Source organism: Lygodium microphyllum, chromosome 15, assembly GCF_053477565.2.
Source record: "Lygodium microphyllum isolate KBCC chromosome 15, Lygodium_microphyllum_v1.1.10, whole genome shotgun sequence".
In the NCBI taxonomy this organism is placed as follows: domain Eukaryota; kingdom Viridiplantae; phylum Streptophyta; class Polypodiopsida; order Schizaeales; family Lygodiaceae; genus Lygodium; species Lygodium microphyllum.
This window is the reverse complement of record NC_141149.1, coordinates 124,238,672-124,254,489: the sequence shown is the minus strand read 5'-3', so window position 1 is coordinate 124,254,489 and position 15,818 is coordinate 124,238,672. Positions and strand designations below refer to the sequence as shown.

The window sequence follows — 15,818 nt, the reverse complement described above, 5'->3', positions numbered from 1 at the left end:
GCCACACTTGGTTCATAGCGAATGAGAGATGAAGGGGAGCTAGGCTCAACCCCTCCACCCGTAAGGTAAAATCTTATCCCTTTTTTCCTAAAAGGCACAAGATTCGGATCTAAGATGAACCCTAAGTAAAGTATACATCTACCTTTTGTCATCTATTATTTTCTTATGAGGAAAGCACTTGATTAATTGGGTCCACCAAGCCATTAATCATCTTCCATTAGGGAAAGACAATCATCCGCTTTCCATTTACCCACAATTTTTCTTTATTTTTCTAAACAAAGCACTCGGGGGGTTCACTATATATATACTCTCTATATAACATGTGTTCATGGCCTATTTATAAATACCCTAATTTGTGAATTTTTCTTGAATAAAACACAACCCTTTTCTATTCAATCTCTAAGTAATCCCTTTATATGACACCCTTCTGTATGTAAAAAATGTATAAAAATGCTATTTTAAAAACCCCTTATTTTGAACTCACGTTATATATACATATATTAATGAGTGACCCTCCCCCCCCCCCCCCCCCCCGAGACAAAGCATGCTAAAAAGCTTTTCAACATATATAAAAAGCTTTATTTATTATTCTTTCATACTAGGTTCATTTCATGTCTTTGTTAGGTGTAATATGAATATAATGAAAATAATTCTTTCAAAACATCTACTTTATTATTTAATAGTCATTACATTAGATGATTGCTCATAAAGCTAGATAAAAAAACCCACTCTCTTTCTTAGAGTAATAAACCAATCCATAAAATTTTTAGCTCCTAATGCTCAGTACATCATCTACATATGGATTTCTTCTACACTTTAGGGTGCACGACTGAAACTCAAAGGAATTGATGAGGAAATTTTCTTTAATGATTTGTTTTTTGTCTACGTGATTATCCTTTTCTTACCAAAGCCCCCTAGCTATGTGTTTCCATAGGAGGGAACCTATCGTATGGAACCTTCCTATTTAGACATTGGTCATGGGCTCATATGTGGAATAAAAACTAGCTTAAATCGAGTCCTAGTAGTCTTCGCGATATCTAGACATAGGCCAATTTTTTAAAACTAAATTTTAATGTGACCACAATTCTAATTTAAGGGCGTATATCAATCAAATAGAAATTCTAGTATTTGGTCTTTTACTAAATTTTCCAACATCAATTAGCTAGAATTACATGCTTTTTCAATGTGTAACTAAGTATAACCATTCTATTTTTAATTTCTAGAGTGCTAGAATAATTTCTAATAGCTACAATAATATATTTTTATAGTTTAAAATATATTTTTGTAACTATGAGAGGAGCAATCTATAATTTCTTTATGTCAATCTAGATGTTTCAACCAGATTTCGACGAATAATAATAGTTTAAGATATGTATTGAAAACCTAAAGAATTATTTATATATAATTTTTAATGCTAAGCTCGTGCTTTGTGCTTATGACATTCTTTAATATGACTTTGAAAGGAAGAGCTGTGGTGTGGTATCATGGCTTGAAAGCTGAAACCATAACTATGATAGATTTATTTTTTGTGGCCTTCCAAAGAGAGTTTTCCCTTGAGTGAGATGGTCAATATTGGATGTGTGTTTTGAATGTAACATGGTAAGAGCCTCATGAGAATGATTGAGCTTATGCCAGGAAATTGAAGGAGGTGTTCCATAAATTGCAAGCCTCTATTTCCATTCCACCTACTATCAACCTGCAGTACTTCCTACATTGATTAGATTTTAACATTCGAGTGCAATACCTCTCACTAATAAAGATAGTGCCATTACACAAGTGGAGGAGATAGAGTCACAATTATAAGCAACCTATGCATCTAGGGCAAATCTTTATTCAAGTCTAGTTCCTAGTAAAAATTTGGCATTAACTACAGCTAATAGAGATCAAGGTGCAATAAGTATATCTATGACCAATCCTAATGTAAGAGGCAACATGATTCCAAATATATGTATATTGCTCGCTCCTCCTAATGTTGTCATGCCAATGGCTCCATTAAATAGTGAAAGCCAAATGATGAATCCCAATGTCATGTCAACTAATCAACCACCAATACCTAATGAGATGGTTAGGCTGTGCAAACATTGAGTAGATGATTAGAGTTATGAGTCTAATGCATCAAATGTTCTTGGTGAAGTCAAGGACATGATGAAGCATTATACTAATATGATATTTGAACAATATAGAAAAATAGTTGTAGGCATAAACTTCTTGAAGAAGAAACAAAACTTAGTAGGAAGCCGATGCCTTGAAGAGGGTGGTCTATAGAGGTTTAGCTGTATGGTCAACATTTTCCTCGAAACTTCCCTAATGTAAAATGTGATATATGCAGAAAATTCGACCACTTAGCGAGCACTTTACTGAAGTAAGATTAGTTCCCTTCAACACAGAAATAGACAAACAAGTCCTATTAATCATCGAGGATAAGGAAATAATCTTAAGCAAGATGAGAGTGTGAAGCAAATTTTAAAGAGAAGAGAGGCTATAGTGGTAGAATTGCCTAGTAGCAGTTATGTGAGTTTGATAGAAGGAGTGTGTGTTAATGGCATTGATGCTTCTAATTTATGAATAATTACAAGAAGTCAAAATTCCAAAGAGAGAGATAAAGATAATGTAAAACCTATTGAGAAAACCCCTAAACAAAGTGATAAGGGCAAGAAAATTCTTAACCCTGATGTGCAAGGTGGTCCTATAATAAGGAGCCAACAAAGAGGAAAGTAAGGGCCGAGAAAGAGGTGCCTAAGCCTGTGAAGCGACCAAGAGATCAGATGGTTCCAGCAGGAGCTAACTTTTAGAAATTTGATCTAGCAAGTTCTCTTGTGAGATCAAGCCTGAAGTTAATCATGTAGCTAATTAAACTAGCTCTTAGAGTGCATAAGGGGTTTAAGAAGATCCTTCATACTGGATATATTATCAAACCCTTGGATATAGCATGTGTGTTAGTAATGAGAATAGTTTGAGCATGCTAAGAAACATTGCAAAAGGGTGCTAGCTTATGTTGATGGGACCATGCCATTATGGGTATAGGATCCTCTCTTAATATTATGAGGTCTGAATTGATGGAGAGTTTAGAATTAGAGATCCAAAAAGATACCTCTATAATTCTAAGGATAGCTTATGACAATTTGAGCTAATTAGAAGTTTGTATTACCAAGTCCATATAACCATTACTAACATTGAATGTATCTTAGACTTTAGGGTCATTAGGTTTGCAGAGCAACTAGATCTAGCCGTGCGTACTATTCCCATGAAAGAGAGAAAGTGACCTATCCAACAAAAAGTGAGGTGCATGCCTTTTGAGTTAAGGGATGGGCTATTCAAAGAGTTACAGAAATTACGTAAAGCTGGCTTAATATTTCCTGTGTAACACATGGAATGGTGTTCACCCATGGTGATCAAGAAGAAAACGAATAATCAAATATGGCTTTGCGTTGATTTTAGGGATCTCAATAATTAAAAAATTAAGGATTATTATATACATGGGAAAAGGATGAAGGGACAAATAATGGAAACAATGTTTTTGGTATTAAAGGATATAATTGCTCTAAGTTCTTAAATGTAAGTTTTTTTAAAGGGCTTCTTCATACTTATTGAGGGGGAAATAGAAAGGGTAGACTAAGGGCTAGATTTGGAGAGGAAAGGAAGATGCCATCGAGAAGGAGATGAGAGTACAAGATGGAATCAAAGAAGAGGTGAATGGAAAAGAATAAGTAGGGGCTATGGAGGAGATTTTTGGAGGACAAGGAAACAACCTGCTATGCTGTTGTTTCATCTGCTTATTCTAGTTACCATGGCAAAGTCGAAACCCTGTTCTAGACAAGTAAACTACATCTCATTGCAAGAACCTAAAAATCCTCCAGTACAAGGTGCTTTGCTCTTGCATCTCTTCGTGATGAATTTATCTGGTTGGAATCCTATTTTCAAATTGGTTACCACATATCTTTTGCATTTGTTGTATCATAAATGCCATTTCTTGGTAGGCAAGGAGGCTTGAAGTGGAGGTGAAGGGCTTGGTCTTTTCTTATGGGGAGGCAAATGTGATCTGCTATTCTTCTTCTTGATAGGTAGAGCCAAGAAGGTTTCCAATGAGACAAAGCAACACCATGGACAAGGAGACAAGTAGCCGATGAATAGCCGCACTACATATTCTTCAACATGTTCTTTTTCTTCTTCTTATCCCTAATCTTCTTTTTACCATGTCTTTCATTTAAATGCTATCAAGGATTATGGTGGGGAAGAAATGTTGCACTAACTATGGATGGGTCCGAAAGAGTGTGGCTTTCAATGGAGGCTTGCCCCTCATGAGGGTAGTCAAAGAAGAGGGGCAAAAGTAGAGGGAAGAAGGGCAAGCAAAGTGGAGAAGATAATGGGTAGAGGGGACCTAGGTTCATCTACTTCTTCTTCTACATTGATCAAAGTGAGGGCGAGGATCCACCATTATCCTTCCTTCTCCTCTTATTCTTCTTATTCTTGGCCAAAAGATAATATATATTTATTCTCCTTTCTAAAAGGTCCCACCCCAAAGAGATGTAAGGCATTGGACCTAGAGCACGTGTCAAGGAAATCCCTATAGCCTTTCAAGACCTTAGAGGAGATGGTTATCATCGTTTGTTTTTTTTTCAATTTCTCTTTATTCTTTAGGATTTTTTTCTTTTTCTTTTTGAAGAATAAATAAATTTCTCTTCTACACTTTTATTTATTTACTATTTACTTTTGGTCTTTTTATTTAGATGAAATGACTAGAAGACTAGAAATTCACCACTAAATTGAATGTTCAAACATTTTAGCTCAACAGCTTCCCTCGAGGAATCTAATCTAGTATATAATATTAGTCACCTTGCCTAGGAAAATGAAAAGACAAAAATGCCCACCAAATTAGTATTTCTCATCCATGCTACTTCTAGTGAAAATTTTATGGAGAGAATCTTGTTACTCAGCTACCCTATATTGCTAAGAACCTACTAACTACTCCATGTATATCTTTTGTTGCAATTCACCATACAAAAAGGCATCATTTATATCCATTTGCTACAAACTCCAACCTTTTGTTATTGCTAAAGTAATCACACATCTAATAGTTTCCATCCTAGTAACTAGACTGAATGTATATTCATAATCTATGTCATATGTTTGAGCATAGCCTTATACTTGCTAACATAACCATTTACATTATGATAAATTTTATAGACCCACTTATAGCCAATAGCATTCTTGTCCTCATGTAATGATACTAGGTCCCAAGTCTTATGAGCCTCTAATGCAACCATCTTCGCATCCATTGCTATCTCTTGCCATGTTATGATTTTTTCTTTGCAACACCCTAGCCATTTCCTCACTTCACAAACAATCTTCAATCTTTAGGTCTTCAAATTGATTCTTGCGCTCTATTCTGTAGAGAATCTTTGCCATGGGTACCTAAAAGTGCACTAAATGAGAGCATTTAGATCATGTCTATTTAGTGTTTGAATTTCTATGACACAATGCATTGAATGTGAAAGAAAGAAGCTTTGCATGTGTGCGTGTGTGTGTGGGGGGGTGTATGTTAGCTATATATAGTCTGTCTATATATAGGCTATATATAGTCTGTCTATATATAGGCTATATATAGTTTGTCTATATATAGCACCCCAGGTCCCCTCTATATATTCCTATCATGTGTGCTCAGTTGACGCACTTCTGGGGTTCCACTTCCGATGTCTTGTGTCTCTCTTCTCCTCTCTCTTCCTTCATTCCTCGTCCCCTCGCGCACTGTTCAACATGGTATGAGAGCGAGGCTTCCTCTCTCTTCTCTCTCATGCCAGGAGCATTCTACGCTCAAGGAGTAGTGTTGCTTCCTCTCTCTCTCTCTATCATCATCCATCCTCTTTCTCCTCTTTCCTCTCCTTCTCGCCCTCCTCTGCCCCTGACCCCTGCCCCTGCCTGCCCTGTTCTGCCTCCCCTGTCCTGTTGCCATGGCCACAGACGACGACACCTCCCAGCATTGCCACGGCCACGAGGAGGAGGACGATGCTCACCTCGATGAGCGCCCCCTCCACCCATCTCACCGGGACCCGCCTACCAGGAGAAGTGGTACGCCTCGCCCACTGGGAGAAGGTCGATGAGTCCCTCGCCACCCATTGTGTCGGCCTCGATTCCACCAAGACCTCTGTCCAGTGCCGCCACAACCTCGTACGATCAGTTGTGGGCTCCCATCGTTGGACCTGCACATCCTTATGCAAAGGACGGGATTGTTCAAGGCATGCGAAATCACAAATTGGGATTTGTCGAGGATGCTTCTATCTGAGATCCTTGGTTCCTCGTGTCAAACAGAAGCTGGATATAGACCAGGGGCAGAACAGAGCACTATGTGTGCGCCTCGTGGTGCTCAAATTGAACCGCTGTGATGTACACCTTTCATGCCTCACTTGATTGACCCAGTGGTTTCCAACATTCGACATGGCAACCAAGGGACGGTTCATGTTTGATCTTAATGAGTTGCCTGAGGAAGATTCTGATCCTGTGTCTCAAAATATTACAGAGCAGGTATTAGAGTTAGGGCCTCAGAATGTTGCAGAACAGGTGTTAGACGCAGGTATCTTGTCCTTCATCTTCGATGAACAGTACAACACTTTTCACAGGTTTGGCTATGCAACGGACCAGTCTGCAAGTGTTGATGATATGGATGATGAGGTGCAGCAGGAGGTGTTAAACCCTGCTTCTGATCTGTGGCTCCAAAAAAATCCAAAAAGTCCTTGGTCAAGAAAGAAAGAAGGGCTGCAGACTGAGCTTACTGAGGAACAGAAGAAGTATGCACAAGTGTGCTGAGAAGAAAGGTGAGAAAGACAAAGAAGAGAAGTTTGAACACCAGGATAAAAGTACGTTCCATGGCAAGGAAGAGCGTGATTATCAGGGAAGATCATGGATTGCTGCTCCTAAAGATGTCAAAGCATCAAACGATCACTGTTACATTCCAAAAAGATGGATACACTCATGGAGTGGACATACCAAATGGGTTTCTGCTATTCGATTTTTTTCCAAAATATGGGCAAATGCTTCTGTCAGGTTTCTCTCATGTAACTTTGAAGAACGGCGATTTCTCACAGGATCATCTATTATAGCGAAGCTGTACAAAACGCAGTATTGAGGCTTTCCAGAATTGCTTCGATGCAAGGCATCGAGCTAGCATTGTCATATTTTACACATGATCTGATCGAGGTCACAAAATTTTACCAGTGTACAGCCACACGACAATGGATCTATTAATCGGACTGCCCAAAAGTGTGATCCAGACGATTGTCAAGCATAGCTTCTGTTTAAGTTGTACATGTTTCTGCGATGTCAAGCGTAGTTTCTGTTTAAGCTGTACATGTTTCTGCGAGCTTCCTTTTCCCATCACAAAAGCAGCAGTTCCAGCTATCTTTCTCGATAAAAATGCTTTTATTATGGATCATGAAATTAAGTGGTATTGCTATCAGGAACAGATGGCTCACTGGTCTTTCCATTCCTCAATCCACAAGAGAAGTTTGGTAGATATTTGTGATTTCTTTTGGAACGTATTTGCAATCTCTTAATATTGCTGAGCTTTTGCCTCACACACAGAGTGAAGAATAGCCCTGTTTGCAATGCAAAGGCCGCCTGAAAGAGCAAGTTGCTTCTTCCCTACATTACTGCTACAAATCTTGCGACGCAGAGGCCGCCTGAGTTACTGCTACATTTCAACATCAACATTACTTTTGGATGTTGATATTGCCATGCTTCATGATGGGAACATTACTTGTCTTTCACCTTCCACTTCACGGATAAATGTCCCACGGATTGCTTCTGGATAGAGGTCTGACTCTTTCAAGAGAGTAGTATCCTTGTTTGATGTCCCATTAGAACCAGTGTTCTCCTGTATAGATGACTCATTCGTTTGTTTAGGTTGCTGAAAGGGTATCAGAGCTTTGCTTGCTTCTGTGTGAGTGGTGATCTCCTCAGGGCTCAAGGCTTCATCTTCAGAGGATGCATCTAGGAATGTCACATAGCACAGACCTTCTAGAGATCGTGGCTCTGAGGGCTTTGGCTTCTGTTGGACAAGGGGCATCATCATCATCTTTTCTTTAGACTGAACAGTCAGAGCGACAAGAGCCACTGATGAACTTAATCTTTATGTTTTTAATCCATTGCTTATACAGATTCTGCATACTTTGTGGTCCATTGATCAACCCAAATGGTACCATAGTCATTCCATCCAACACCCGGAGATCTTCGGCCTCTGAGGTCTCTGTAGGAACATCAATAAGATCATCCTCTATCAAAGGGAATTCTTCATCTGCACTTTCATAACTTGCTTCATTTTTTTCCTCATCATTTCCATCCTCTTCCTCTGGAGACTCTGTCTTTGCTTCTGTAGAGGCTCTGTAGAAGAAGAACTGATCTTCTGCCTTTGCATAATGCGCTTCTACTTCTATCATAGCTTTTGACTCTGCTTCTGCCTCTGGCTCTCGCTCTGTATCTGTTACTGTCTCTGTATCCGCTCTGTCTCTGTTCTATTGCCACTCTGTATCTGCTATGCCTCTGTATTGTCTTTGCTCTATAACTGTACTGTGTCTGTAGTAGTACTGACTCTGCTCTGTCTCTGACTGTCATGTAACAGGGAGAACAGTACATCCATGCTTCTATTTTACTATCAGAGGTGATTTCAGAAGTTGATTCTAGTTGAGGCACGAGGTATTCACCCATGGACAAGAATTTTACATCCCATGGTAGTTGGCTTACAGTACCCACTATTAGGGACTGTGCCTCTGTTTTCTTAGGAAAGATTTTCTTAACAGCCTCTTCGTCGCCTGATGTACCATCTGTTACCTCATTAGAGGAGTCGGCTATGACTTCAATGGATGTGGATCCATTGCCTTTTTGCGATCCATACAGCTTTAATACTGCTTTATTGGGTCCTCTGTCTAGGACCTCTCACACTCTCAACATAGGTCATCGTGCATGAAAACAATTGCTATGCATCCATGATTATACCATATGGTGTGTGCAATGCAATTGTGTATGACTACCGTGCTCAAACAAGTTTACTTATTAACAATCAACATTGTGAAAGTGCAAAAATAGTTATTTTCGTGCCTTTCTTCTAATCCATAATTGTTGTGTTGCTTAAGGTACCAAGCATTCTCGTGCTACTAGACCCTTTTAATGTTAGATAAAAATGTATCCTATATGCATGCATCATAAAAGCATCAAAATCTGGCATATTTTAAGTGCTCAACAATCCCCTTCTCCCTATCACTTAAAGTTATGTATTCAGTGGTAGCTTTAAAAATATTTTTCATGTATTTTTCTTTCACGAAAGCAATAAAAATCCATTTTAACATGGAGATAGGGCTAAATTAAGGCTAAACCTCGGCTTTAGCTTTACTATACATTCACAAACATAAAGCTTATTTTTCATTTTTTTCGGATGTAAAAAATCTATTTTTCTCTAGTTTTTTTATTTTTCACTATTTATTTTTAGATAATTACTAATATTCACTGATTCATTGGCTTAGATTGATTGATCTTATTGAGAATGATTTTCTTATCCTATTTCAACCCATAGGGACACTATACACATGACAAAACCCCAACATCGCATAATTTTCCTTAAACCGCAAAGTTATGGATTTTGTGTATTTATAAACAAATTATTAGATGATTGATTTTTCTTGATTTTGCTTTATATTTCTAATAAATCAGAGCTTGGCAACCAAATGCAATCATTTTCAACTATTTTCAATTTATCATAAAATAATAAAATCTATGAATTACTCATAAAATCGAGCTTTTATGACATTTGTATCCATAATTGGAGGCCCCCTAATGCTTCCAATAGCCACTGTCCCTCCTTTCAACCTTGACCTCCTTTGCACTTCCGCATCATTGCACGATCAAAATCTTTCTTCTCAGTACACCACCTTCTCTCATACACATTAATCCATAGAAACACACAAGAGGAGGAGAAAGAAGAGAGAAATACTAAAATCACATCTTTTGATTGAATGTGTCAATTTCTAATCAAATTTTGGAGCCATGGATGGCAAAGAAAATCAATATCTTGCTACACTCTCTTCATTCCTCTTGACTCCACCAACAATAAAATTGCACTTTTTAATAAAATTCAGGGGCATCGAAAAAAAGTGCTCCCCTCACATTTCATTTTTTGTGTCTTTTGGATTCTCAAGCCTTAAACAAGCTTATTAAGATTTAAACACAATAACTAGATAAAATTTTTTCATGTTCACACTTGGCATAAGTTGTTTTTTGCCAAACAAAGAACTCTAATCCGCAAAGGACTAGATGGCTGGCTTGGTGGCATCAAAATCTATAAACCTGGCCTCCGTCATGCACTTTTTGGCTCCCAGATCACATAGTTGCTTTATAATACCAAACCTTGCAGAGATTAAATGGGGGGTCAAATAGATCCACCAAATCTGTCTAGCATAGCACTAAAACAAAACCCATTAACTGCACCCGCATTAAACAAACACATGGCCTCTTGGCCTAATGAAATGTGACATTTCACTATAGAATAATTGGCCCTCTTGGCCCAATGAAATAATCCACAAAATGACCATTCGGAAGCATTCTGTTGAAACAAACCCTTGGTCCTAACATAACCCAACTAAAGTACAAGAGTGACCAAGGATAAGGGCTCGAGAGGCCCGACACTAAATGCATCAGGTTATTGGCTAACCCCCTGCATAAATAGCAAGGGGCATTCGACAAAAATGACGATAAATGATCATATGTGTCTATGAAAAACTAGGAAGGTCATCAAGTGGTTAGAGGCCAATGGAACGACAGGTAGACGATTGTGGCTATGAGTCAATTGCCTTAAATGCCCTTAGTGAAGTTAACAATATGATGAAGCATTATATTGACATGATCACCAAATAATATAGACAAATAACTATTTATGTCAATTTTGTTAAGAAGAAATATAATTTGATAGGGAGTCAACACTTTAAAGAGGGTACCCCCTCAAGATTTAGCAGTAAGTTGTGTGGCAGTCAACATTTCCCTATGAATTGTCCAAATGTTAAATGTGACATATGTGAAAAGTTTGGCCACTTAGCTAGTACCTATTGGAGTAAGATTAGTTCTCTCCGGAAGTAAATAGCTAGTCCAATTATTCATCGAGCATAAGGAAATAATCTCCAGCAAGATGAGGAACTGAAACAAATACTACAAAGAGGGAAAGCTATGGTAGAGGAGCTTCCTAGTGGTAGTGGAGTTAGCCTTATTGAAGTTGTCTATGTCAATGTCACTAAAGCTTCTAATTTACAGGTCGTTTACGAGAGGTGAAAGGGTAAAGATCCTAATAAAGATAAGGTAAATCATGTCGATGGAAATCCTAAGCAAGATGATAAAGGGACACAAGTCCTTAATCTTGATATGGAAGGCAAACCTCTAAAGGTCATTAGATGGTAAATCCAACCCCAAGAAGGATAAGGAGTTGCCAAAGAAGAAGGAAAAAGCCAAGAAAGAGGCACCAAAGCTAGCTCAAAGACCGAAGGAGAGAATGGTCTAGTGAGAAAAGTGAGCTCTTGCTAGCTATCATGAATTTGATTTAGCAAGTTCTCTTTGCAAAGTTAAGCCATGTAAACTTCCAGCAATTGATTAAGTTATCTCTAGGAGTGTGTAATGAATTTAAGAAGATTCTTTGCACACAAGATATATTGTTGAGCCCTTGGAAATAACGTGAGAGTAGGAGATGATTGGTTTGAACGTGCTAAAAAGCATTGTACAAGGGTAGCATCATATGTTGATGGAATATTAGTGGATCATGCTATTGTAGATACATGATCTTCCATCAATATTATATTGATGGAGAGGTTGGGATTAGAAATAAAAAAAGATGCCTCCACAATGCTTTGAATGGCTCATGATAGTTTAAGACAACCTGAAGGTTGCATTACTAAAGTCCATGTGACCATTGTGAATGTGGAAGGCATTTTGGACTTTAGGGTTATTAGGTTTGCAGGGCGACCTAGCTATCAAAAGTATTGCTAGGCCATGGGCAGTTCATGGATCTTACAAGGAGACTGTCAGGTTGATATACCTACTGGTCAATTGATCTTTGGTAGAGGTGCTAGACATGTAGTAGTAGATGCCTACCTTGAATCTCCTCAAAGTGATAGAATTCCTTTATCCTCATCAGAGGTAGTCACATTAGATGCTCCATTTGCTAGTGAGTTGTCATCAAGTGACGAATCCAATGAGGGGTCCACTACAGATGATATCTACCAAGTAACTTTGAATGAGCCAATAGAGTCTCAGGAGAGGATAAGAGATGAGGATGTAATTGATTTAGACCTTGGTATGTTGAATGATTCGTGGCCAATTAATTTAGGGTCCGTGCTTAGTTTGTAAGAAAGGGAGGACTATGCTTGGACACTATCTACTGATTCAATTTTGCTAAAAAAATGTGCTATTTCATAGTCTTTGCTCAAAATTGCTCAAAATATGTACAATTTGCAATTGCATTAGGGCAAAAAACGATTCAAAAAATGCACTTTTGTTAATCACGAGATTAAGAAAAGGGCCAAAGAGAGTTTGCCACATGTGCAAGAATATGGTATTCTTGTCTCCTCCTTTTTGGAGATAGTAGAGTCGACTTCGTGGTTCTCTTCTCTCTTTTAGCCAAAATCTCCAAACTCTGACATGTTTTGATGGTCCCGAAGTCCTTATTTAATTATAAAATCTGACAAAACCGGTTATGATAATGTTCTTGTGAAGTTAATACTAACTTTTTTGAAACTCGGGAGCTTTTGGCGCCCCGACTATATTTTCATTAGTCTTTTCACTATTTCTTCTTTGTTCATTCTTCTTTCTCGGTGAGCTTCTTTCTTTGCTTATTTTTCTTTCTCAGTGAGCACTTTTCTTTGCGATTTCAATCTAAGTATGGCATCCAAAAGGCGCTCATCTCGTTTAGTAAACTCTTGCGCTGTCCATGGCCAAGGAGTAGACGGAAAATGGGAGCCCAAAACCTTTTGCATAAACGATTGGGTGACCATGTTGCCCTCTTGCAAAGGCTCTCACAAGGTCAAAAGAAGAAAAAGAGAGGATATAAAACATCACTGGAAAGAGCGTATCATTGCTTTCAAAATTACGCATGAAGGGTGGTTAGTTAAAGTGCAACATGTTTACATGGCCAAGGATATGCACTTATCTCCTAATGAACGTGTTTGCCAGCAAACACATTGTAAGTCTTAAGCTGATAACATATTTGATTTTTTTAAAAATTTAAGCAAGTATTAATATTGAATTCTTCATTGTAGATATATTTCCATCAACAAGTATTGAATAGCAACCTATGGAGAGTTTGAGTGGAACTTTGAATGAAATTCATAAGGCATTTGCAGACATTATATATGCTAATGAGACCGTCGGTTCTTTTAGTGAGAGAAGAATTTTTATATATTATGCACAATAAGTGATTCCATCTAAAGAGGGTACATATGGACATATCGAGGATTTGCCAATTCCAAGTCTCTCCTCTCTTATTTGGGAGGTTCCTGATAAGGCAATCATGCATAGTTTTAAATTCAAAATATGTCAAGATATTCAAAAGTCCATGACAGCTTGAAGGATCTCAAGAAGAATACGCGTGTCATGGTTTATCCCCTTACATATCTTTGTGGGTTGCTTCAAAATAGTAAACTTACAGAGAACAAAAGTATCTTGGCTAAGTAGAAATTTTGCAAGCACAGAACTAGATAACATTATAGGGAAGCTTTGGAAATCTAGAGATGTTGACCATAAGGGTGACACCATGAGGTGTATTGTATGCCCCCAATCCTTGTCTTTGTTTTATAATATAGCATGACAAACTCTTTCTTTGGGTTTTGATTATAAGAGATACAAACTTAAACTAGACATGTGGATTCCCTTGGACTCAGATTGCATGCCCTTCAATCTTAAGGTGCAAGTTATAGAAAAGGAGGTAAATATCACTTCCAATTGGAATCTTAAAGATGTAAGGAATACCTTGGAGATGCTAGACTGTACATCCCCAGAATATAAGTTCAAAGTAAATGGTAAAGTAGTAGGGAAAAGAGTTGAACGCTTTTTCTCTTGTATGAGTTGCTTGCTTCCTTCAATTGTAAGCTTTGAGCCATAAAATTGAAAACATTACGTTAGACAAAAAGCTTTTCATTGAATGAAGAGTTACAAAATTGAAGTGTAGATATACAAAGATCTTGCCATTTGTATCTATTTGTCTTCTTTCATCATTGTAACTTCTTTGTCACTTTTTGAAAAGATAGATCTTGCAGTTGTAGTGGATTTTTGTTTTTGATTGGTTGAAGAATTTAACTTGGATGAAGGCCCTCTTCTCTTGAGGGGGTAGATGAGAAAGTGTTGGCATTTCTGTCTTTGTGGAGGTTGCCTTACTTGTCTTTCCAAATGACTTGCCTTTTGCCTTACTCTTAGTTAAGGATTTATGTGGAGGAGAGTCGGGGTCGACTGGTGTGATCGCCCCATCCAAAATTAACTCAATACATCTCTCTCTTATCCACCATGTGTATGAATCGGGGTAATCTTTGCACTGCAAGGAAAATTGTAATAAGTTGTAAGGTGAGTGATAGTTCGTATTTGTAGGGAGTAAAAACAAAGAAATGGAATGATTATAAAATTTGATAATAATGTTGTTTCTCAAAATCTAATAACGTTGCTCAAAACAGAATGTGAAAGATACTTACATTAATCCCATCTATCTTGAGAATATTTGAATCCATTGTCCTACAAACATTTGAAATTACTCTTCATCCACAAGAATACACATCATTTTGTAAGGGCACTTCTTGTAAGAGAAAACTATATGGTTTTTGAGGATCAGAAATATCCTCATATGTAGTGTCCAAAAATGTTACCACCAACCTCCCATCACTGTAAATGGAAACATGTTATAAAAAAAAGGACAATAAATAAAATAAACAATAAACCAAAAAGTGAGGATTTTTATTCAAGGCACATTTTTGCTTGACCATGGATACCCCTAAGAGAGTTCATAAGGATAATTTCTCGAGTGAAAATATCAATATATATTAAGGTCCAATGTCCTCTGCAAAGTAAAATGTTAGTAAGAAATGCATACTATAAAGAAGTATACATTAGACCCTTTGCAAAATTGCATACCTTTCAAGGTAAGGGAAAAAAAAAATGGTAGTTTGTAATTGGATCGAACGATCTGAAAAATAATTCTCTGTTTGAACGAGATTTTGAAAACAATTCCACTAATAACAATGGATCAACAATAAATATAGTTTTAGAGATTTCTTAGCTAAGAGAAGAAATTAATGCCCTAAAACCAAAAGCAAAACTAAATGAATGTCAATTGCAATGAAAAAAACAACACTATCATTCAATTAAAAAATTTTGAGCCAAAAATCCTTATCTTATGCAACAAAAGACTACTGAATTTGACAACTAAATATCTTTCTTAACAAACATTTCTTTGTTCTCACAAGAAATACTAAGATAGTCTTCTGAAAAAGTGCAAGAGACATTCACAACCATTTGCCCGTATACCTCATCCATTCTCTTCAGATTGATAGGACCAAGGATATCAATGTTTCTCTTGCAAACTTCATCCTCTGACTCTATACTCTCTTGTGGTCGTTCTTGATGGGCAACTTCTTTAGGTTCTTGATAGGCAGACACTTGTTCGGAGGTGGTCTTTGCAGGGTGTAAATGTGTCACGTCCTCAATCACCACTGGCCGTTTCGCTCTCCTAGATAATTTTGGAGGAACGTTAAGGATCTCAAATACTTTTTTATCAGTAGTGGGCACGGGGCTCAATACCTTGTTGAACCTAT

The 15,818-nt window shown here is 37.6% G+C and overlaps 1 protein-coding gene across 1 annotated transcript; it reads left to right on the top strand.

The window, feature by feature from the left end:
• Positions 1-5,714: 5,714 nt before the first annotated feature.
• LOC148025019 (uncharacterized) lies at positions 5,715-7,618 on the top strand. Its single transcript, XM_087693793.1, has one exon. It carries the CDS (start codon positions 6,433-6,435, stop codon positions 6,799-6,801), a length of 369 nt encoding a protein of 122 aa, XP_087549919.1. The 5' UTR covers positions 5,715-6,432; the 3' UTR covers positions 6,802-7,618.
• Positions 7,619-15,818: the final 8,200 nt, after the last annotated feature.